Source organism: Euleptes europaea, chromosome 20 (assembly GCF_029931775.1).
Source record: "Euleptes europaea isolate rEulEur1 chromosome 20, rEulEur1.hap1, whole genome shotgun sequence".
NCBI classification, from domain to species: domain Eukaryota; kingdom Metazoa; phylum Chordata; class Lepidosauria; order Squamata; family Sphaerodactylidae; genus Euleptes; species Euleptes europaea.
In genome coordinates this window covers 1,882,331-1,904,178 of record NC_079331.1, presented here as the reverse complement: position 1 = coordinate 1,904,178, position 21,848 = coordinate 1,882,331, and the positions used below count along the sequence as shown (strand labels likewise).

The 21,848-nt window shown below is 47.4% G+C and overlaps 1 protein-coding gene across 1 annotated transcript; it reads right to left on the bottom strand.

The window, feature by feature from the left end:
* Positions 1–824: 824 nt before the first annotated feature.
* ANXA2 (annexin A2) lies at positions 825–20,011 on the bottom strand. Its single transcript, XM_056865972.1, has 12 exons — positions 19,956–20,011; positions 17,402–17,501; positions 11,861–11,955; positions 10,775–10,888; positions 8,154–8,244; positions 6,674–6,753; positions 5,645–5,704; positions 5,163–5,256; positions 3,835–3,930; positions 3,396–3,454; positions 1,831–1,953; positions 825–913 (listed from the first exon to the last, which is right to left on the bottom strand). The coding sequence occupies exons 1-12, from the start codon at positions 20,001–20,003 to the stop codon at positions 854–856; spliced, it is 1,020 nt and encodes a 339-aa protein (XP_056721950.1). The 5' UTR covers positions 20,004–20,011; the 3' UTR covers positions 825–853.
* Positions 20,012–21,848: the final 1,837 nt, after the last annotated feature.

Below are 21,848 nucleotides of genomic sequence, written 5' to 3'. Positions count from 1 at the left end.
AGATCCCCCTGATGCTTTTTGGGTCGAGAGGCTGCTTTGTTTCCTTCTTGCTTGAATGACAGAAGCAGCAAAGGATCCCTGGAAGCTCTTGTGTGGATGTGTGTGTGTGTGGGGGGGGTCTCAAGTTTAGGGGGGCAAGTGGCATATTGCAGAATGGAAATGGCTGATTGTATTGTTTAGTAGAGATCTTTGCTGTTTGGTTGTTTTTGACAAGTTTGCAATCCGCCTGGGGTCTCAGTGAGAAAGGTGGGCGATAAATGAAGTTGTTGATAATAATAAAGTGTTGTAGGGCTTTGAGGGGGGGATTTGAACCCAGGTCTTCCCAAGTCTGAATCCAACCGTGCACCCACATTACACGTCTCAGGATAAAAGGGGATGAGCTTACATAGAACACCCAGAGGAACGATGTGAAAAATAGATAAGGAAGCGGGAAACGCAGAATCAGGAGAAACTGCTACGGCAGCGTATGAGTGAAGCAAAAGATTCCTCATGCACAAAGAAAGAGTCTTGCTGAGCTCCAGAACAATTTCTTTTAAAGTAAAAATTCCACTTTATTTGTAGTTTTGACAGGTACGCAATACACAGAAGCAGAATCCTTCACAGCACAAATTTTCCTCCCTTTGGAATGGTAACTTCTCTAGCCTCATTAGTCCTGCTTAGGTTAGCTACTTGAGTTAAAAAGCCACACAGAGCCAAGTTAGGGGACTACACGAAAGCAACCGAGGGTATCGGGTCTTGCGAATACAGAGAGACAGAAGAAAGTTAGCGTGTCGACGGGGCTAGTTCGGCAGGAGGAGAAGGAAAGCAGACAACGCATATCTGGGCAAGAACGGGTCCTTCTCCGTCACAGTTTTCAGTCGTCTCCTCCGCAGAGGTTCAGGAGCGCCCTCTGATAATCTCCCTTTGTTTCTTGCTGCAAGGGAAGCGAAAGAGACAAGGGAAATTAACCCTACGGACCGTCCTGCTCATTCGACGTCTTAAAAGGACCTCCAAAACGGTGCAAAACTGAAGGTACCAAAATACGTAAAACTTCCCCTCCTCAGCCTCTTTCACATTCTGCATACCGTTCCAGTCGGAAAGCAGATGGATTCTTTCGTCACATTGCAACTTCCAACCTGCCTTACTGTTTAAGCGCAAGGGGTCTCTCCCAAAAGAACGCTGAATGTGGGTCAAACCAAAATGAACTGAGTGGCGGGGGGACACAAAACTCCATATACTAAAAGGTTTCTAGATGACTCCCAACCGGGTGGAACCGACTTCATGCTGTGGGGTGGTCAGAATTAGAACTGTGAACACCTTCTTGACGCTGCACCAGCAAGGCTAATTTTTAGTGCCAAGTAATATATTCAGGAGTGCCCAGCTTGCTGGGGGTAAAGGGAAGATGACTGGGGAAGGCACTGGCAAACCACCCCGTAAACAAAGTCTGCCTAGTAAACGTCAGGATGTGACGTCATCCCATGGGTCAGGAATGACCCGGTGCTTGCACAGGGGACCTTTACCTTTACCTTTTGAATATATTCAGGCCCTGGATGGTCCTTTAAGGAGATTCCAGGACTAAAGCTGGGCCCGTGTTATGTAGTAGTCAGAGTGTCAGAGTAGGATCTGGGAGAACCAGGGTCAAATCCCTACTCTGCCACAGAAGCTTAAGGGGGTCACCTTGCGCCAGTCACGCTCTCCCATCCTAGCCTACCTCACAGGGTTGTTGTGAGGATAAAATGGAGAAGAGGAGAATGACGTCAGCCACTGGGGGTCTAAATGAAGTCAATAAATAAATTCTGTGTGCAAAACCTGCGTGCTGTTGGGTACCAACCCAGCCCCCTCCTCACTCACCTGGATGCAGTAGTAGAGGGACTTTCCGTATTTCCTCTTGAACTCACTCTTAATTTTCAGCATGTCAACTTCGCAGCGGGAAGCCATGATCCTGATCAGCACCTTGTCCTTAGTCCCTTTGCCCTGGAAAAATCAGTTTGTACACATTTATTGTTGGTAACATTCGAAAAATCTTCAAGGCTTTTTGAAAAGGTGACATCTGGTGACAAACGTAATGAGCACGGAACTACTCAAAGGCAAGGAATCATCTTGGGGTCGTACTCAAGGCAGAAGGGATTTATAAAAATAGCTCCTTTGGGTTGCGAGAAGAAACTGACAAAAGGAAGTATTTCTTCACACAACGCATAGTTAAATGGTGGAACTCCCTGCCCCAGGATGTGATGATGGCGGCCAACTCGGAAGGCTTTGAGAGGGGAATGGACATGTTCATGGAGGAGAGGGCTATCCATGGCTACTAGTTAAAATGGATACTGGTCATGATGCAGGCCTATTCTCTCCAGGATCAGAGGAGCATGCTGAATATATTAGGTGCTGTGGAACACAAGCAGGATAATGCTGCTGCAGTCTTGTTTGGGGGCTTCCTAGAGGCACCTGGTTGGCCACTGTGCAAACAGACTACTGGTCTTGATAGGCCTGGGTCTGATCCAGCAGGGCGTTTCTTATGGATACTAGTCATGAGGCATACCTATTCTCTCCAGGATCAGAGGAGCATGCCTATTATATAGAACACAGGCGGGATGGTGCTGCTGCAGTTGTCTTGCTTGTGGGCTTCCTAGAGGCACCTGGTTGGCCACTGTGTGAACAGGCTGCTGGACTTGATGGGCCTGGGTCTGACCCAGCAGGGCTTTCCTTATGTTCCCCCATTTAAGTTCTCAGAAGAGAAACCAGGTGAGGTTTCTGGGGCATAGCACAGCAAGGGTATTGGGGTTTAAAATTACCCCCAGCGTGCCACGAAAACTCCACACAAAGGTAAAAGAACAGAGGACATGGCAGACTGAGAATGTTAGGGCAAAAGAAGGAAATTTGTTTCACAGCTACTGACCCGGTTAAAGAACTTTAATCGATTAAATTTAAAACAGATTAGCATATTAGCAAAGCTTCAAAACTGCTCCCTCTGAGATACTGAAGAAGTGCACAATAACAAACGTTAGCTTATAGGAATCACTTGGCTTAACTCATTCCGTTTCAGAGGGTGGCTGTGTTGATTCGCAGTAGAACAGCTAGATTCAAGTCCAATATAGCACCTTAGAGAACCGCAAGGTTTTGGGGGTATTAGCTTTTGACAGTCAACGCTCATTTCATCAAATACAAAGGAGCTCTGACTCTTGAACTCTTGCGCCACAAAACCTTGTTGTTCTCAAAGGCACGATTAGACTCAAATCTAGCTCTTAACGGACACAGTAATCTTTCACTGATGGTGAGCTTTAGTTTTGTTGGGCCTTGGCCCAGAAGAGGCCCCCCACCACCACCACTTCATCTCCAAAGAATGGGGACCAGCCCACCAGAGTGTGTGCAGGAGATCTTCCCAGAGCATTGCGTGCTTGGCATGTTTTCAGATACTCTACCTTCATGGACTCGCAGAGCCGGTCAGCAAAGTACAGCTGCTTGTTCTGGATGCAGCTAACTGGGGGAGAGGAAAAAGAAAAGAACGGCAGGGTGAAGATGCACGGCGGGTAAAATAAAAACCCACGGAGTTCCTGGTAGCTTCTCCAGGGTTTCTAAAGGAGAAGATCAGTGACGGCAGCCTGGCTTTCCTGAAAGATGGCTGGCCCGATCTTCCTCTGAAATGTGCCGTGGTTGCCAAGTTCTCTCGCATGGGCACAAGGCCCAGTAGGGCCGGCCACGGTGCCACACGGACTAAGGATTCCCAGCACCTGGAGAACAGCCAGCATGAGAGCCTGCATGGTGCAGGGATCAGAATGTGGGCCTAAGACCTGGGAGGCCCAGGTTCGAATCCCCATTCTTCCCCGGGCATTCACACCAGCTGCCTCCACATTGACTTACCAAGGTTAAGGAATGCATTTTCCAGGTCCCCCTTGACCTCCTTCTTGATGCTCTCCTCCATATCGAATGGGCTGTAGTTCCTGTACCTCTCGAACACTATCAGGGTCGGGAAACAGAAGGGCAGAAGAAAACCTCCGTTTAGATCAGGGGTCCGCAACCTTTTTGAGCCTGTGGGCAACTTGCGCTGCCAAAGCAACTTAAAAACAACAACTGCACAGCCAATTGAATCTCCAGTGGTTTTATGCCAATGAAGGTTTGAATGAATGAATCTCCAGTGGACAATCAGAAGACCTGCTGGGCAAAAGCCCCACCTGGCCCCACCCACTTCCTAAAAACACTTGGTGGGTGCCAGGAAAGGTGTGGGCAGATGCCGTGGCACCCACAGGCACCGCATTAGGGACCCCTGGGGTTTAGACAGAGGGTGAGATGCTCACAGAATGGATGATGCAGCAGCACCAATGGTGCCTCCCCGCATGGCTCTTTTGCACCTGCCCAGTTGTAAGGAGAAGGAGGGCAATCGGTGTGTACACGCCTGCCTCGTGCACAAGCTCTCACACGCAGGCACACTCCTACAGCAGCACAGGTACTGCACCAAGCCCCCACCAGCTCCCACGACACTGCGCACGCCTAAGTCTCTTCTTTCTGTAACCCTCTCTGAGGTCTATCCTACTAGAAAGCAAAAGGCTCATGTTCAAATCCTGACTCTGCGACAAAGCTCCCTGGTACCGCCTTGAGCCAGCTTCTCTCTGTCGAAGCCTAACCTACCTCACAGGGTTGTTGTGCTAATAAAATGGAGGCAGAAGGACTAGGCGTGTTACACAGGGTCCTTAAAGGAAGGGTGGGATAAAAGATGTATCAGATAAGTAGAATGTCAACCACACACTCTTTTGTCCTCCTTTCTAAGCGGACCTTTGTTTGACTGAAAATATCTGCATTTCCCTTCCAGCATTCGTGGTCCAAGAAAGGGAGATTGTTACTAGAGTGTTTCTTGATTTCTTAAATCTTTCTTTCCTTTTCTTAGCAGGGTGTGCGTTTTATCTCCATAGACCAGGGGTGGGGAATGTCCGGCCTGCAGGCCGTATATGGCCCATGCAATCATTTGGTCTGGCCCTTTGTGGGTCCTGGCAGATCTCTAGCTCAGAAGGGTCTAAGACTGGTGATCTGCTCCCTCTTGGCTAAATGTGTGACCAAATAGAGCAGGCGAATTTTTAAGTTGATAATTTTGTGTGGCCCACACAATGATGTTATAAATATCCAAATGGCCCTTGGCAGAAAAAAAGGTTCCCCACCCCTGCCATAGATGCTCCTTGCAGCGTGTTTCAAAGTACCTTTCTGAAGGTGGGGAACGCTCCTTTCGCACATGATGTTGATCCACTTGGGCACGTCGGTTCCCTTCCTCTTCACCCCGGCGTCATAGAGGTCCTGTGGATGCAATGAAAAAAAAAACCTCAGGTTTTATCCTGCTTCCTCCACTGGGCTTCGGCATCAGAACGGCAGCTCTCAAAATATCCCGACCACAAAGCTCCCCTCTTTGTCAGACTGACTTTATTTGCAGTAATTACATACAGTTCGTCTATACCCTGCCTTTCTCCAGACACAATCAGGGCCCGAGGCAGAAAAACAACCATAAATACAGCACAAAAATAATAATCAATTGAGGTCACGAACAGGCAGACTCTAAAATTGTTTTTCAGTCGTGTTTTTTTTTTTATTAAGTGTGTCTGCATTGGTGCCCCTGATAAGGGCAGCTTGTAAATAAATAATAAAACGATGGGAAAGAGATCAGCCGTAGCTACACCGCGTCACCTACCCTAGCATCTTGGTCAATCAGCTCGTAGTCAACCACCGAGCAGTTCTCGTTTCTCATCCCCTTAAAAACAACAACACACAAACACAAAGCACATGAGCGCCAAAGTAAATATCTGTTTCAGACACAGCCAGGAACCCTTTTAATACAGAAAAGGCTTTACAAGGTCTCGTTCCCTCATACCACAGCTTTGTGGACTCAGATGCAATAATTCCCATTTTACAGAACGTGTATCAGATGGAGACAATGTACAGGTCTGTAGCCTGGGTCAGAGCACTCACTTCGACATGAATCTGTGTATTGCTTTAAATATTATGCCATGTGTTAATTTGTAAATTGCCAGTAGGCAGCAATGTAGTGCTGTTTGCTTTAGCTGAATTTGCTCATGTAATGTGGAGTTCTCCCATGAAAACGGCCTCTCCCTCTCTCCCTCTCTAAGCCTCTATGGCAGAGAGAGACAAAGAGAGATCACTCCAGGTCTGTGAGAGAGGATTTCATTAAATAGCCAGAAAGAAAAGTTTGAGTTCATCTGCTGTAGAAGAGATCATTCAAAGGCAACATATTAGGAGTGGTGGTGAATTTGAGCCAGTGGACTCTGCCAACCTTGGGGTAAACACCCAGCCTCGTTCTTCTCTGTACCCAACCATGACTTTAATCTTTGGTAAGTCAGAGGACTTTTTGAAGCGGAAGGCAGAACGACAGAGTTCTTTAGTATCCAAACCAGATCCCAGGTTCAATCCTCGGCATCTCCAGTTAAAGGGACCAGGCAACTAGGTGATGTGAAAGACCTCTACTCTGGGACCCTGGAGAGCCGCTGCCGGTCTGAGTAGGCATATAATACTGATTTTGATGGGACCCAGGGTCCGATTCAGTAGAAGGCAGCTTCGTGTGTTCATGATACGGGTATCAGCTTTCCGAATACAGTGGTTCGGTTTCAGCTTAAATCAAATATATCAAATTGCATACACAGCAAGAGAGCAGACGAAATTATAACCAGCAGAGGAAAAAACAGCTGGGTGCTGCAATCCTTACCTTGGCCAGGGCAACCATCAGCTTGCGGAAATCGCCAGACGTGTCCGATATGATGTCCTTTTCCAGCTCAGTCTTGTACACTGAAAAACAGATCAAACATTAATCGGATTAAACCGACAGTGAACGTTTTGAATCTTCTGTCCCAATGGTTAAACATACTGAAACTCAAAAGGGTTCTGGTATTCTCTTTGTTTCTGAAAAAGCGTGGGCGGCGCAGCTTAAACTGAGACCTCTGGATGTCAAAAGCGGCCTTTTGTTACTACTATTATTTTGTAAGCCTCCTCATGCAGGTTCCTGGAAAGGCGGCATAAAAATTTTCTGAACAAATAAAGATCAACTGTATGCATTCTGCAGATCAGACTCCAGGGCAGAGGTGGGTTTCATGAGACGGTTAGCTTTTGTGCTGGACGAAAGGCAAGATTCTAGCCCTCAAGCATACACGCCCTCCCAAACACAATATAGGCAACGGCTACTCAAAGTCTAGAAAACTAAAGAGGGCTTCCTGTGTTTGATGGTCAAAATTATTGTCCCCACACCTCTCTCTGACCCTTCTTGTGGTTTCAAGCACCTCCTTCCTTGCCTTTGTTTGCAGAAGGGACCTCAAGAGCTTTCAAACTCAGGACCTTCCACATTCTTCCCCAGAGAACCGGGGGCAATTCTGTTCTCACTCCGCTGTGGGCAACAGCCCCACCCCAGCTTCCTCATTCCAGGATATATCCTAACACAAGTATTCATTTTAAAGGCCAACCGGCCATCCATTATTAGCTTTGCAAAACATCGCCTCCTCTTAACACTTGCTTCATTTCTCATTTCAACACTGGGAGACCTTTGCCAAGCAATGAGTGGCAAAGGAATCCATGAGCCAGGAAGACAGAAGTTGCTGTGCAAAGTGGGCCGCAGTCCAACAGGAACAGCCCAGTGTTATCTGCAGCACCACACAGGATTCTGTGGCACACCTTGGGCTGAGTGCCGTGGTATGGATGCCCCTAAAAACAGACACCTCTCGGGGCAGCTGTTTACATTGCTTGCGCATTCAGGCTGATCCTGTCCCCAGGCCTACCAATCGGAATTAAAACATTTATATGCTGCCGTTCCACCCAAATAGGGTCCCCAAGGTGGTCAACGTCAAGGCATTGAAACATTTAAAATACGAAAACAGCATTTAAAAATGTATACCGGTATATAAATATTTATCAGTACAATAGGCGTACAGACATGCAAACAAACAAATACAGGAGGGCCAACAGTAGCTTACTGGGGGCACACCAAATGAAACAAAAAGTCTTCACCCACTGGTGGAAGACATTGACACAGGAGACAGATGAATCTCCCTGCAGAGGGAATTCCAAAGTTTCGATGCCACAACCAAGAAGTCCCTTTCTGGGGGTTGGAATAACTATAAGCTGGCGTGTCAGAGTCTGTATGTAGAGGAGAAAATGCAGGCAATTCCATCTTTTTTCGGTAGGCCCAACCAACTCACTTTCTTTGTAGGCTCTGTTGATTGCATTGAGCTCCTGGTTGTTCCGCGAACAGATGATCTCGATCAGCGTCTCCTCGTCTGTCCCCAGCCCCTGAAAAGAAGCACAAAAACAGAACTGACGGATACATACAAAAAACCACTTCCTGAATGGCTCACAGTTCTGATCAAGGTGCAGCTGAAAAGTCTGCCCATGGTTTCAACTGGGGGGAAAAAGCAGCTGCCAACAAAAGAAGAATTAACAATAGGAGAGCTTTCATGTTTTGACATCATGATTCTTTTTTGGATTTTAAATCTAATGCCAGAGGAGTCTTTCAGATGCATGCTGAATATATTAGGTGCTGTGGATCACAGGCAGGATGGTGCTACTGCAGCCATCTTGTTTTGGGGCTTCCTAGAGGCACCTGGTTGGTCGCTGTGTGAACAGACTGCTGGACTTGATGGGCCTTGGCCTGATCCAGCAGGGCTTTCCATATGTTCTTATGTGCTACTGGACTCTTGCTCTTTTCTACTGGTTACATAAAAACACCTGGAGGGTTTGTTATAGACCAACCTGTAGGATTAGGTACATGCCTTTCTATACAACAGTGACACAGAAGTAGACCTATCCGGAAAAGGTGCTTTGTATGTTCTGGAACTGAAAACAGCCAGAGCGGGTTCCTAGTGATGCCCAGGCTAACTGGAGGCAATTGAACCTTTATCTTTTATTTTCTTTGCTTCTATGTTGCTTGCCCCTTTGAGAGATCTGTGGATACAACCGGTGACAGCTTCTGGTGTTTCCCTTGTTTCTATGCCTTTCCTGCTTTCCTGCTTCTGGTATTACCTTGGCTGTGGCTAAATATCTGGCAGCGGCCCTGCCTTCTACGTGAGGATGGAATGAGAGACTGGTATTTCGTAAGACTGGATCTGGGCAAGACAGCTGGGTCGCTGGATTGTATGATAAAAGTAAAGTAACTGGGGATAATTCAAAATCCTGCTATCTGGACGTCATCTTCAGCGGGAATGAAAATTAAACATTTTGCACTGCACCAAGTCCAATGTGCCCATACACTGTATCTGAAAAGTGTTTTTGCAAATCAAACGCAATGCTGGGCAGCCATTTAAAACCAGGCAAAGAAAAAACCCCAGCTCATTATCTCTGCTAACCCTGAAAGACAAAACTATGTTTTGCACGACAGGCTAAAACCCAGATTTCATTTGTTTGGAACAAGCTAGAGGAGTTCAAGGGGCCTAATGCTATAAAATATGTATTTCAAAGGCTGATTCTGTGATCAAAGTCAAGATTTAATCAGCAGGTTCCTCTCCAAGCTGCCTTTCCGCGCACAGTGAACATAAAAACTTAATTCAGAAGTGCAACTTTGAACTAACGTTGAATTAACCGGGTGTAAAGTGTAAATCAATTATGAAGCTGTTAATACAATAAGAAAATTACTAGCACACATGAAAACGTGTCAGGTGTTAATTAAACTCTTTGGGAACTCAGGTGACCTTCCTGAGCCCGGTTCTGTTAAAAGGATTCCTGCCGAAAGCTGGGAAAATATGGTTGATTCCGGCCAACATCAGCTACACATAAGCTTTGATTAGCTACAGAATGGTAGGACACTTTTAGAATGGGAAATATCACATCTTTAAGACAACTCATTTATGGATCTCTTGTTTATACAATATTATTATTATTGTATAAAAGAATAATAATAGTGCAAACTTTTGCTTGAGTATTAGGCACATGATTGATCAATTAAGCTTCTTTAACCAAAGCGCCCATACAATTTCCTCGATAATGTATAAATGCTGAAAAAAGGATGTAAAGAAACAAAGAAGAAGAGTTGGTTTTTATATGCCGACTCTCTCTACCACTTAAGGGAGAATCAAGCCGGTTTACAAGCACCTTCCCTTCCCCTCCCCACAACAGACACCCTGTGATGTGGGTGGGGCTGGGAGAGCGGTGACTAGCCCAAGGTCACCCAGCTGGCTTCGTGTGTAGGAGTGGGGAAACAAATCCAGTTCACCAGATTAGCATCCGCTGCTCAAGTGGAGGAGTGGGGAATCGAACCCAGTTCTCCAGATCAGAGTCCACAGCTCCAAACCACCGTTCTTAACCACTACACCACGTTGGCTCTCAGCACAACAGCAATGAAAAAGGGGTGAAAAAATACTGGTGCCAGAGGCGGTTTATAGAATAAAAGGTTCATCACAAATGAAAACACTGAATAATCTATAATCTAGATTATTTCACTGTTTTCATTTGAGATGAGCTGTTTTGGGATTATTTCATTATGTCACAACCGTGCTGGCCAGAGACAGAAGAGGGCAGCATTGGATTCAAAAACAAACAAGCCACCCAGTACTGGCAAGAACTTCACTTTGGTTAACAGGCCACTGGGTGGAATATGAGGAACCCCAAATGCAAAGCATGCGGGACTGAGGAACAAACGTAAGCGAGCAATGTGCTGCCCTGTGGATCGCGTCAGGAGCCCCGGATGAGCCAAAAGGTAATCTTCGCACAAGTTTAGGCTGTTCTCAGGGCGGATTCTCTGGATAAGATGCTCAAGCAAACTTTGCACCAGCAGAAGATCCATGAAGTGAATGATGAAGTAAACTGGGCATCCCCCACCCACCATTACCTTCATGGCAGCTTTCAACTCAGAGGCGTCATACTGGGCAGGCGTCTTCAAGAGGGCCAACATGAGTGTCTCCAGATGTCCGGAGAGGCCGGATTTCAGAGCTGCAGCCAGCTCCTACAGAAAGGAGGAAGAGGCTGACATGTTAAGGCTCACTCCAGATTGTGCCCTCAAGCAGTTGAAGCATTTTTAAAGGTGACTATTTTCCCTTAAAAATGTAAAAAATGACATATTCCATTTAAAAAATCAGATATTTTGTTATTCCCCAAATCACAGCCCCAGAGGTCAACACAATTCATTTAGAAGAAGAGTTGGTTTTTATATGCCGACTTTCTCTACCACTTAAGGGAGAATCAAACCGGCTTACAATCACCTTCCCTTCCCCTCCCCACAACAGACACCCTGTGAGGTAGGTGAGGCTGAGAGAGCTGTGACTAGCCTGTCACCTAGCTAGTCTTATCTGTAGGAGTGAAGAAACCAACCCAGTCCACCAGATCAGCATCCGTCACTCATGTGGAGGAGTGGAGGATCAATCCCGGTTCTCCAGATCAGAGTCCACTGCTCATGTAAAGGAGCGGGGAATCGAACCCAGATCACCACATCAGAGTCTGCCACTCATGTGGAGGAGTGGGGAAATCAATCCCGGTACTCCAGATTAAGAGTCCACCGCTCCAAACCACGGCTCTTAACCACTACGTATTAAAAAGTTAGCACCACAATTAATTTTGTATGCATTAGCAGTGCATTCCGAAGGAGAGTAGACTGGAATAACTCTCCTTAGGAAAGCCCTGTAAGTTATTTAAAAAGGCAAACAATAGGGATGGTCTCGCCTTACTGCATCTGTGCACTTTCCAGCTTGTGTTGGAAACAGGATACGGGACCAGACTGACGTTTGGCCTGACCCATCAGGGTGGTTCTTGTGTTCTAAAGACAGTGTTGCCCAGTGGGGAGCGTTTCCTCGGGATGTCTGGGCCTCAAGTATGAATTTGCAGGCTGCAATCTGCAAATGCTGCCAGCCGCATGACCCAACAGGAATGTCTTTCCATGGCACAGGAAATACCGCTAGTGTCTTTGGGACTCCCACTGTACCTTCTTGTACCTCCTATGGTAAGCGAACGCGATGTCCTGCCGTTGCTCGTTGCTGCGGTTTGTCAGGATTTTGACGATGGTTACCTCATCCACACCTGCAACGAGAAAGGGGGTTCAGCAGATCTTTGACACACACACCCAACGCCACGTGCATTGAACACATGAAGCTGCCTTCTACTGAATCAGACCCTGGGTCCATCAAAGTCAGTATTGTCTTCTCAGACTGGCAGCAGCTCTCCATGGTCTCCGGCAGAGGTCTTTCACCTCCCCTACTTGCCTGGTCCCTTTAATTGGAGATGCTGGGAATTGAACCTGGGAACTTCTGCCTGCCAAGCAGATGATCTACCACTGAGCCACAGCCCCTCCCAATCAGCACTGTCTATTCAGACCGGCAGCAGCTCTCCAGGGTCTCAGGCGGAGGTCTTTCACATCCCCTACCTGCCTAGTCCCTTTAACTGGAGATGCCCAGGATTGAACCTGGGACCCTTCTGCATGCCAAGCAGAGGCTCTACCTCTGAACCATGGCCCCTCACCATCAAGGTCAGCATGGTCTACTCAGACTGGCAGTGGCTCTCCAGGGTCTCAGGTCAAGGTTTTTTACATCACATTTCACACACAGAGAGACAGAGGGAGACACAGGATGCTCGGAATGCAATTTCCTCCCAGTTCCAATCAAGTTTAATTAAATCCACGATTACCAACAAAGGGGGAAAAAATTCCAAGCAGCATCTGAAAGCAGTTAAGTCACAGCCGCCAGCTGGGGGCAGGGGGAGAGAGCTGGGAAGGAGGAGCTTGGGGAAAAAAATCACCCAGAAGCGGAATATGAGCAAGAATGCCGAGCTCTCCTGTTCGCAAGATCTGCCAAGCTCCGGGAACACCCCTGTTCATTGCTTTGGCATTTCACAGGAAGGAGCGGGGTGGGGGTGGGGGGAGAAGAAGAAAAGCTCAGCTTGCATTTCAGGGCAAGAAGACACCGTGGGCAGGACGCTGACTCAGAGCTGCCAAGACAGGGGTGGGGCAGCCAGCGATGGAAAACTGGGCCTGGCTTTCTTTTGTTTCGTTCTGCTGTGAGGAGGAGCGGGGGGGGGGGGCAGCTCTCTGGCCAACCCAGTTGCATGACCATGAGGAGGAGAATGGTGCAGAGAATGGGCGGAGCCCCCTCTCAGCCACCAGTGCCAGGGAAGCGAGTGGCATCCCTTCCTGGGCTGGTTTTGCCCCCCTGGCTGCGTCTGAGCCCAGCCCCTGGTCTTTAAGGGCCTTTTAATTCTCCAAGGGCCATTCTTCAATCAGTCCGGCAAGAACTGTTCTTGCTGACGGCTTCGATCTACTAGGCAAACGGAGATGCCATGCATTCCCTCCCCTCCCTCACACTGCCCTTGCTGGTTTTGCTATCACACAGAAGCCCATCTTGGCTTCTGGGGTAGAAGCAGGGTTGCCAGCCTCCAGCAGGGCCTGGAGATCTCCAGAATTACAGCTGATCTCCAGGTATCTGACAAAGCTGGGGATAGTTCCTGGGACCTTCTGCACGTAAAGCAGATGGAACAAATGAAGCTGCCTTATACCGAATCACTGGTCCATCAAGGCCAGTATCATGAAGAAGAAGAAGAGGAGTTGGTTTTTATATGCCGACTTTCTCTACCACTTAAGGGAGACTCAAACCGGCTTACAATCACCTTCCCTTCCCCTCCCCACTACAAACCCCCTGTGAGGTAGGTGGGGCTGAGAGAACTCTTAATAGACCTCTAACTTGCCCAAGGTCACCCAGCTGGCTTGGTGTGTAGGCGTGGGGAAACCAACCCAGTTCACCAGATTAGCTCCGCCACTCATGTGGAGGAGTTGGGGAATCAAACACGGTTCTCCAGATCGGACTCCACCGCTCCAACCATCGCTCTTAACCGCTACACCACGCTGGCTCATCTACTGAAACTGGCAGTGGCTCTCCAGGGTCTCAGGCGGAGGTCTTTCACATTATCTACTACCTGACTCTTTTAACTGGAGATGTCAGGGATTGAACTGGGGACCTTCCGCATGCCAAGCAGATGCTCTACCCCTGAGCCTCAGACCTGTCTCCTTGTGATTGTGTATTAACTTTCCATCATGTTCAGATGGTATCCCCCCTCCCCCAGCTGCTGGCATGGAAGAATGATCAGAGGGAGTAGAGGCTCCTCACAAGAAGAGTATTTCTATCTGTCGCAGGCAGTGTTGAACTAAACCACAAGGAAGTGGTTTTCGCGCCATCGCCTCGCTGTCTTGGTGGCACCAATCAGACGCAGCATCCCGGAACATAATCTGAGATAATTGCAACTCTAGGTCGGCTTTAACCAGACCGATCCTGAAGGCCTTGCGCCACACAACCCGTAACGGCTCCCCACCATGATGGATAGGGGGTGACTGTGAGAAATTAAGACGGCACTACATCCACTTGAACAAGCGAAGCTGGAGATGCAAAGAGGACTTTCTCTGCTCATCACGGATGAAGTCAGAGATCTTATGGTGTGTGGAACAAGATCGCCCTGCCTCTGTTCGTATCCACTGTGTTGTTTCAACCTGAGAATGAACGCCTGAAGGCAACCAGCTCTTGGCAACGCTGGCACTAGCTTGGCACAGTCAAGCCACTCCCTGAAACCTAAAAAGCTCATGCATTAAATCAGCAGGGCTTAGCGTCTCTTCTGCAGGTACTACTTAGCACTGCAAAATGCTTGACTTTTTAAAAAAAGAACAGGCATTTTTCTAGCCCTCATGACTGAAAACTCTGACTCCAGCAACTCACAACCGTAACCCAGGTGTTTTTTCCCTGGAGTTCTAGATTTGTTGAGCTCTGAAAACAGCCAAGCAGAGCGATCCTAAGCGCAAATACACCCTCCTAAGCCAATTTAAAAGTCAATGGACTTAGAAGGGTGTAACTCTGTTTAGGATTGCACTCCACAGTGTACAGACATGCTTACTTTACAGGATGTAGATTTAGTTGCCAATGCACGACATCTGCAGATGGATGCAGGTGGGTGATTTCGCCCTGAGAAGATTTGGTGGCCTTGGTTTTCCTAACAGGTATTCTTAATTCCTTTTATCGATAAAGTAAATCAGCTTCATGTTTTGAAAACTGTTCCACAATGCAATAGGACAGCTCTCCTATACTTAGTGATGCATGCTATCTACTGAAGGAATCTGGTTAGGCTTAAGATTTACTGGTAAATGTTGGAATTATTTGACATTTCCCACTCTCCTCCTGTAAGTGTTGCTACAAAATGTTGGTGCTTCTGATAGTTCAGTGAAGCATTTAGCTTTGGGTCAAGGTATAGGATCGCCTCCTCTCCTTTCAACTTATCCATGACCTTGCGAGAGACACTTCTCCCAGAAATTCCTGCCATCTGGGTTATTCAATTTATTGAAATTTTCTGTATAGTTTGGGCTGACCTGCCTCTTTTCTGTTTCCTAAGCAAATATTCATGCTTCCAGTCTGTGGCAGTTCCACTGGCTTGGATGTTAGCACAAACTGCGGCTTGCCATAAAAAAGGGGGATGCAATTTGTTCACTGTAGGCAAGGGAATGAAGGAACGGAGGAGAGAATTTGGCCAATGTGTCTACCTCCGGACACGTGAAACGAAAGAAAAACGAAGCACCAAAGAGCTTTTGAAAAACTCATAAATTAGACAAGATTTGCCTGATAAATAATTCAGACAGCTGTCTGTCTGCATTAATGTATGCGTTTTGGGCTAACCATTTATGGAGCCCAGAGTCTGTACTAAAGATGCTAATGTACAGTTATGCACTCTCGGGTGTGAAGTTATTTCTCTCCATGGGCTGGGTTTCTAAGAGCCAGACCTGGCTGTCCCAAGGGAGGGGGAAGGGGGGACAGCAACCCTGTGTTTCTCTTGGAAACCAGGACCCAAACAGCGGGTGGGAGGCAGGGTGTTTAAAAATCCCTCTATCCAAACGGGGACCTCCAGTTTAATTTCTCTTCCCCAGCCTGGCTCTGGAAGAGAGCCAAACTGAAATAAGAAGAAAAAACATCCTTGTGGGTTTGCAAGCCAGAATCGGCAGATGCAGGAGGAGAGAAATACGCCCTCCATCCCCACACCAAAACCCCGAGGCCACAATGCAGATGTTGCTTTGACAAGAGACCCCCCCTCAAAGCTGAATTTATTCTCTGTTATGTTTTTGGGGAGTTGGCAGGCGGGAGAGTCACTATCGAATGCAGAAAAACTAGCACTGGGCCAAGGAAGTTGGTTTCAATTTTGTCTGGGTGCCATCCCAAAGCTCATTTAAAACTGCAAACTCAGCTTGCCTGGCAGAACTGTCTCCGCTGCCCAAAGTCACGCCCTAAACATTGCTTGGCATGTGCCGAGGCAAAACAGCACAGATGCGAAACAGTCAAGCATTCGCTGGAGCTTTCCCCTAGACCACTGGTTCCCAACCAGGGGTCCGTGGACCCCCAGGGGTCCACGAGAACTAAATTAAGGTCCGCGAAACAAACTTATAAACCCATAATAAATTAATATTGTCAATTAAAAGTTCTCTATTATAAAAATATATATTCAAATATTATTCTAAGTTTAATGTTTAACTAACAGTTATGATTAAAGTTTATTTTCAAATTCTCTGAATTTTTATTTTGAACCTTGGGGTCCCTGCACCGAACAAAAAAGTCCTAGTGGTCCCTGGTCAAAAAAAGGTTGGAAACCACTGCCCTAGACAGAAAGGGTGCAGATTGAAACAGTGTCGCATAGTGGTTACAGTAGCAGACCAGGGCCTTGGAGACTCGGGTTCAAATCCTCACTAAGCCTTACAGGGGACTTTGCCTCTAAAATAAGAGGCCGTACCATGTAGCAATAAAACCTTTGTAATTTTAGCGCATGTCTGCTGGAAGCAACTGCCCTACAACCAGTACAAGACTGGTTTTAGGACTGCCAGCTCTGCCTTGGGAAATTCCTGGAGATTTGTGGGCATTAGAAGAAGAGTTGGTTTTTATATGCTGACTTTCTCTACCACTTAAGGGAGACTCAAACCAGCTTACAATCACCTTCCCTTCCCCTCCCCACAACAGACAACCTGTGAGGTAGGTGGGGCTGAGAGTGTGTGACTGGCCCAAGGTCACACTGTTGCTTCATGTGTAGGAGTGGGGAAACAAATCCAGTTCACCAGATTAGCCTCCGCCGCTCACGTGGAGGAGTGGGGAATCAAACCTGGTTCTCCAGATCAGACTCAACCGCTCCAAACCATCGCTCTTAACCACTACACCACGCTGGCTACACTCTTAACCACTACACCACTAGGGGAGGGCAGAGTATGGGGAGGGGAAGGAGCTTAGCAGGGATGTAATTCCACACCCTCTGCAGCTGCCACCTCCTCCAGGGGAACTGATTCCTGTCATCTGCAGATCAGTGGCAATTCCTGTCGGCTAGCTCCTAACAGTTAATGGGCAACCATATCCTGAATCACTTGCAGTTTCTGGGTTGTCTTCGAGGGCAGCCCCACGTAGCAGCCAGTCAGGGGGGAAATGACAGCTGCGAACATGGCAGGAAAGGCCTTTCCCCAACAAACCTTTGGTCTTGAGCGCTGTTTCGATGGCGGTGCAATCTCTATCAGCATCAAAGTTTGGATATGCCTTGATGGTGGCATAGGCGCACGAAGGAATGGCGTGCTGGAGAGAGAAGGAAGACAAAATGTTAAAGCCTCTCCTTTATGATCATTACAGAGACCGGCTAAATTCCAGCAGGGAGGGGAAAAAATCCCACAAATGTCTGAAAGGGAAGTGGAACACACTCAGCTCTGCTTCACAATTGGGGTCAAACAACAAAATTCTGCCCATCGGAGCCTGAACCACGGACGGCTTTCCCCATCCTCTTAGTGGTTTATGTCGTCACAGGCCATTTTTGCAGGGTAATTAGCAGCGCGTTCCATGCTGAATTGACCCGCATATTTTTTTTAATTTTGCACGCTGAACCGTCATTCTGGAAATGACTGCGAAGCCGGCACAAGGAACTAAGCAAAACAACAGAGACGCGTTAGCTAAGCACATGCTAATGTCTATGCAGACAGGAACAAAGGAGCAGGCGAGTGGGGGTGGAATTTCTCCTTTTGCGTGGGGACCATAAATAGGCATTTTTAAAGTCACATTTTTAAAAAGAGCTTTGAGCGAGAGTCAAAATCGACAGTGCAAAAAGGCCACAGAGTTGTTGTGAGGACTGAACAGAGCAGGGGGAAATGTAAGCAGCCCCTTTGGGGAGAAAAGCGGGGTATAAATGAAGCAAATAAATAATTCTGGACCCAAAAAGTTAATACCTCACTGAAGAGCTACGAATCTTTCCACGCTGCCTGATTTTGCTACTTTCATGGTCGATTTCTATTTAGGGCTGCAAGATCTGGGCTGGGAAATTCCTGGAGATTTGGGGGTGGAGCTTGGGAAGGCGAGGGACCCCAGTAGGGAATAATGCCATAGTGTCCACCCTCCAAAGCAGCCATTTTCTCCAGGGGAAGAGATCTTTGTCATCTGGAGAAAAACTGTCATTCCAGGAGATTGCCAGGCCCTGCCTAAAGGCCGCCAATCCTAATTTCTGACTTTTTTTACTAGTTTGTTTTCTATTTCTGTTCTAGGTTATGTTTTTAAAAAATGTGTCTGCAAGCTGCCTCGGGAATGCTGTGGGATAGTGGGTGGCATGCCGGTTTTTTAACACAAAAACAAAAACCAACACATCCGCTTCGTTCAAGGAAAAGCGCATCCAAACATTATGCAACATGGCCAACGAGAGATATATTTCCCCCCTTCTGGCACCGCTGCTAGGGACATCTTAGAACAGGGGTGGGGAGCATCAGGCCTGGGGGCCGTTTAAGGCCCGTGAAATCATTTGGTCTGGCCCTTTGTGGGTCCTGGCAGATCTCTCGCTCAGAAGGATCTAAGATTGGTGATCTGCACCCTATCGCGGACAGGAATAGCCTCTATTCAAGGCAGATGTGTGTTTGTTTTGCTGAGTAAAGGAACCTTTCCCCCCCCTTGCAGAAGAGTCGTTAGCTATGGAGCTGCTAGGACCGCCCAAGAAACTGTGTTAACCCTTTCCCACTCGGGCCATGGTCAGCTAATTTTTAAGTTGATAATTTTGTATGGCCCGCAAATGATGTTGTAAATATCCAAATGGCCCTTGGCGGAAAAAAGGTTCCCCACCCCTGACTTAGAATATGTCAAGCAATGCAGCCTAGTAGTGCCGGTGCACGGAAAAGTGTCTCCCCGGCCACTTCCTTGGAGTCCTCTGTAATATCTAAGTGTAAAAAGTGAATGTCAGAAACAGAGCTGAACAGGGTGTGAAGAGACGGCCTCGTACGTCTGGTCTCGCCTGCTAGGCAGGTTACCCAAGTAAAGCGGCCGGGCCCTCCTTGGAGAATCCGAGCCTCCGGGTGGAAGGTGTAAACACTTTTTAAAAAAAACCCACAACCCAAAACGTACCCCCACCTCTCCTACAATCCCACCTCTATCGGCCAAATCCCACCTCTATCGGCCTGGACAGCCGCCACCCCTTTGCTAAGCGCGCACAATTTTCCAGAAGAATCTGTTCATTTTCACTGCCAAAAATAACAGCAAGTGGAAAAGTTAAAACACGCTCAGTGGAGAAACTGACGGGACAGAAAAATTCCTAAAGCAAAGCACATTCTTTTACCACCGAACATAATATGCTCGGGAGTTTTCACACGGGCAGGAATGGTTGAGGATACCCCAAAGCATGGTTTCCTCAAAACCTGATAAACAAGAAGTGTTGTGGGGTTTTTTTTTTAAGTGTAATAGAGGTTAACAATATGCTCGCCCTTAGAAAAGACCCCTGTGCGAATCACTGTTCAGGGCAAATTCAGAACATCAACTCATGCAGAGACACAGCGGGAACCCTCCTCCATAGTCTGACCTTATATGCAATGCCAACAATTCCAGACATATTCACCACTGCCCTAGGATGCCTGTGCCCTTCTGGGTTTACTCAAGTGCAGTGATGGAGATACGACACATTGGAGATACAGGCTATGTTCAAATACATCTTTGCACATTCACTCTTGGATGTCATTAGAGAGAAAGGGGAGAAGAGAAGATTAAAGCACAATGAAAGATACTTACCTCTCCCTCCAGGGAGAGCTTGCTTAGGATTTCGTGGACAGTAGACATCTTGAAAGGAAGCTGGAAGGTAAACGAGAAAGGAGACGTCATGTAGATCAGTTTTTACCCATCCTAACTGATACTGGCTGCTGCAGGAATTTAACAAAACAAAGTTGTCTATTGTTGCCGAACGCAGCTATGAGCCACAGACTTTACTGGCAAGCCAGGCTGCATTTGCTAGTTGGTGGAATGTTTTTTTAAAAAACCAAGCAAGTGAATTTTATCTATTATTCCTGTGACCGGAGCAAGGACTTGTTGCCTGAAGGGTCTAGGATGCCGAACTGAACAGGGACAATGGGTTGCAAGTGTAACAACATATTCACAATGGTCAAGACCGAGTTCAGAACATTAACCACCTTTTAAAAATTAGTATAGCACCCTCAGCCAAGAGGAGATTACCCCGCTGGCAAAGAGATCAAGGCGGTCCCAGCAGGGCCAAGCAACACAGGAAGGAGATCCGGCCAGGGCAGGCTTATCGTGGCCTGAGGAATTCCTTTTATTCTATGTTTAAGACTTCAGCTATCTAAACTGAAATCTCATTTGGGGAGGGGGAGACACCCTCCAGATATTTACAAACATGAACAACCCTGTCATGAAAACCCTATTCTGAACAACAACGCCAAGAAGTTTGCCTTTCCCCTCCCAAACCAGAACGGGAAACCGCGGTTTGATTGTGATTGGCAGTTCTGGTTTGGAGGGGAATCACAAACCATAGTTTGCTGGCTCGGATCAATTGGCAAGCTCCATCCGGCAGCGTGCGAGCCTCGGGCCTGACATTTTATCGGCACAAAGTCTCCAAACAAGCAGCCAGGAAAACTGTAGAAGAGTACCTCGTGTGAACAGGCCGGCAACAGTGCTGGAGGGTGAGCCCCTTGAGTTGTGTAGATATTTTACAGAAGCATAAAAAGTCTGGAAGGCCAAAAGTTGTCGCTTAAACAGTAAAGTAGCGCAAGGGGTCAAAAGCCATCATCCAGCATGCAGATTTTGACTTCTTCTTTCCTCTCATGTCATTTATTTATATTTAAAACTCTTATTAGCCACCATTCATAGAATCATAGTTGGAAGGGACCACCAGGATCATCTAGTCCAACCCCCTGCACAATGCAGGAAATGCCATACTACCTCCCCGACACACCCCCAGTGACCCCCTACTCCATGCCCAGAAGGTGGCCAAGGTGCCCTCCCTCTCATGAACCTGCCTAAGGTCATAGAATCAGCATTGCTGACAGATGGCCATCTAGCCTCTACTTAAAAACCTCCAGGGAAGGAAAGCTTACCATTCTATCTTACGGAACTCAAGACGGCTTACAATGTGGATAAAATACATAAAATACATTTTTTTTAAACCCAAAATTTAAAGTTAATTAAGCAGACGCGGTCCTCCATCAAGCCGTCTTCAACTGTTTGTTGTATTGTGGGGGCTTTTGCCACTGCTGGGCTGGGGGAAAGAATCTGTACTCAGAGGCAGCTGTTTTCAGAAGGGCGTTGCTCAGAGGAATGTGGGCAGAGCCCCGCTGCGTTCCTGGAGATCAGGCACGAAAACGAACTCCCAAATTCCTCCAGGTTAGAAAAATTATTTCAGCTCCCGGCCAGCTTCTGACAACGGTAGGAGATGTTCTATAGCTAGACTTGCTGAACTCTACGCCACGGGTGAGGGCCCACATCTGAGACACGGCCCTGTCCCCACAGAAAGGGTGCAAGAAGCAAACAGGGACACACGCTGGGTGAAAAAGGCACCTTGACGTCCAACTCTGCCACATGTATGAGCTTCAGATTCACGCCCACCTTCCTCTCCTGTTCTCCTACACTTCCTAGTTGCTAGCAAACCACTGCTTGCTGCACTGTCTAAATTAG

Excerpts from the sequence above, each read along its gene's own strand:
- ANXA2 (XM_056865972.1), bottom strand. The coding sequence starts at position 20,003 with ATGTCTACTGTCCACGAAATCCTAAGCAAGCTCTCCCTGGAGGGAGAG. Across the intron at positions 8,245-10,774 it reads AGTTGAAAGCTGCCATGAAG|GGGCTGGGGACAGACGAGGA; the intron begins GTAATGGTGGGT and ends GCTTCTTTTCAG. Across the intron at positions 1,954-3,395 it reads GGCTCTGCGAGTCCATGAAG|GGCAAAGGGACTAAGGACAA; the intron begins GTAGAGTATCTG and ends TGATTTTTCCAG.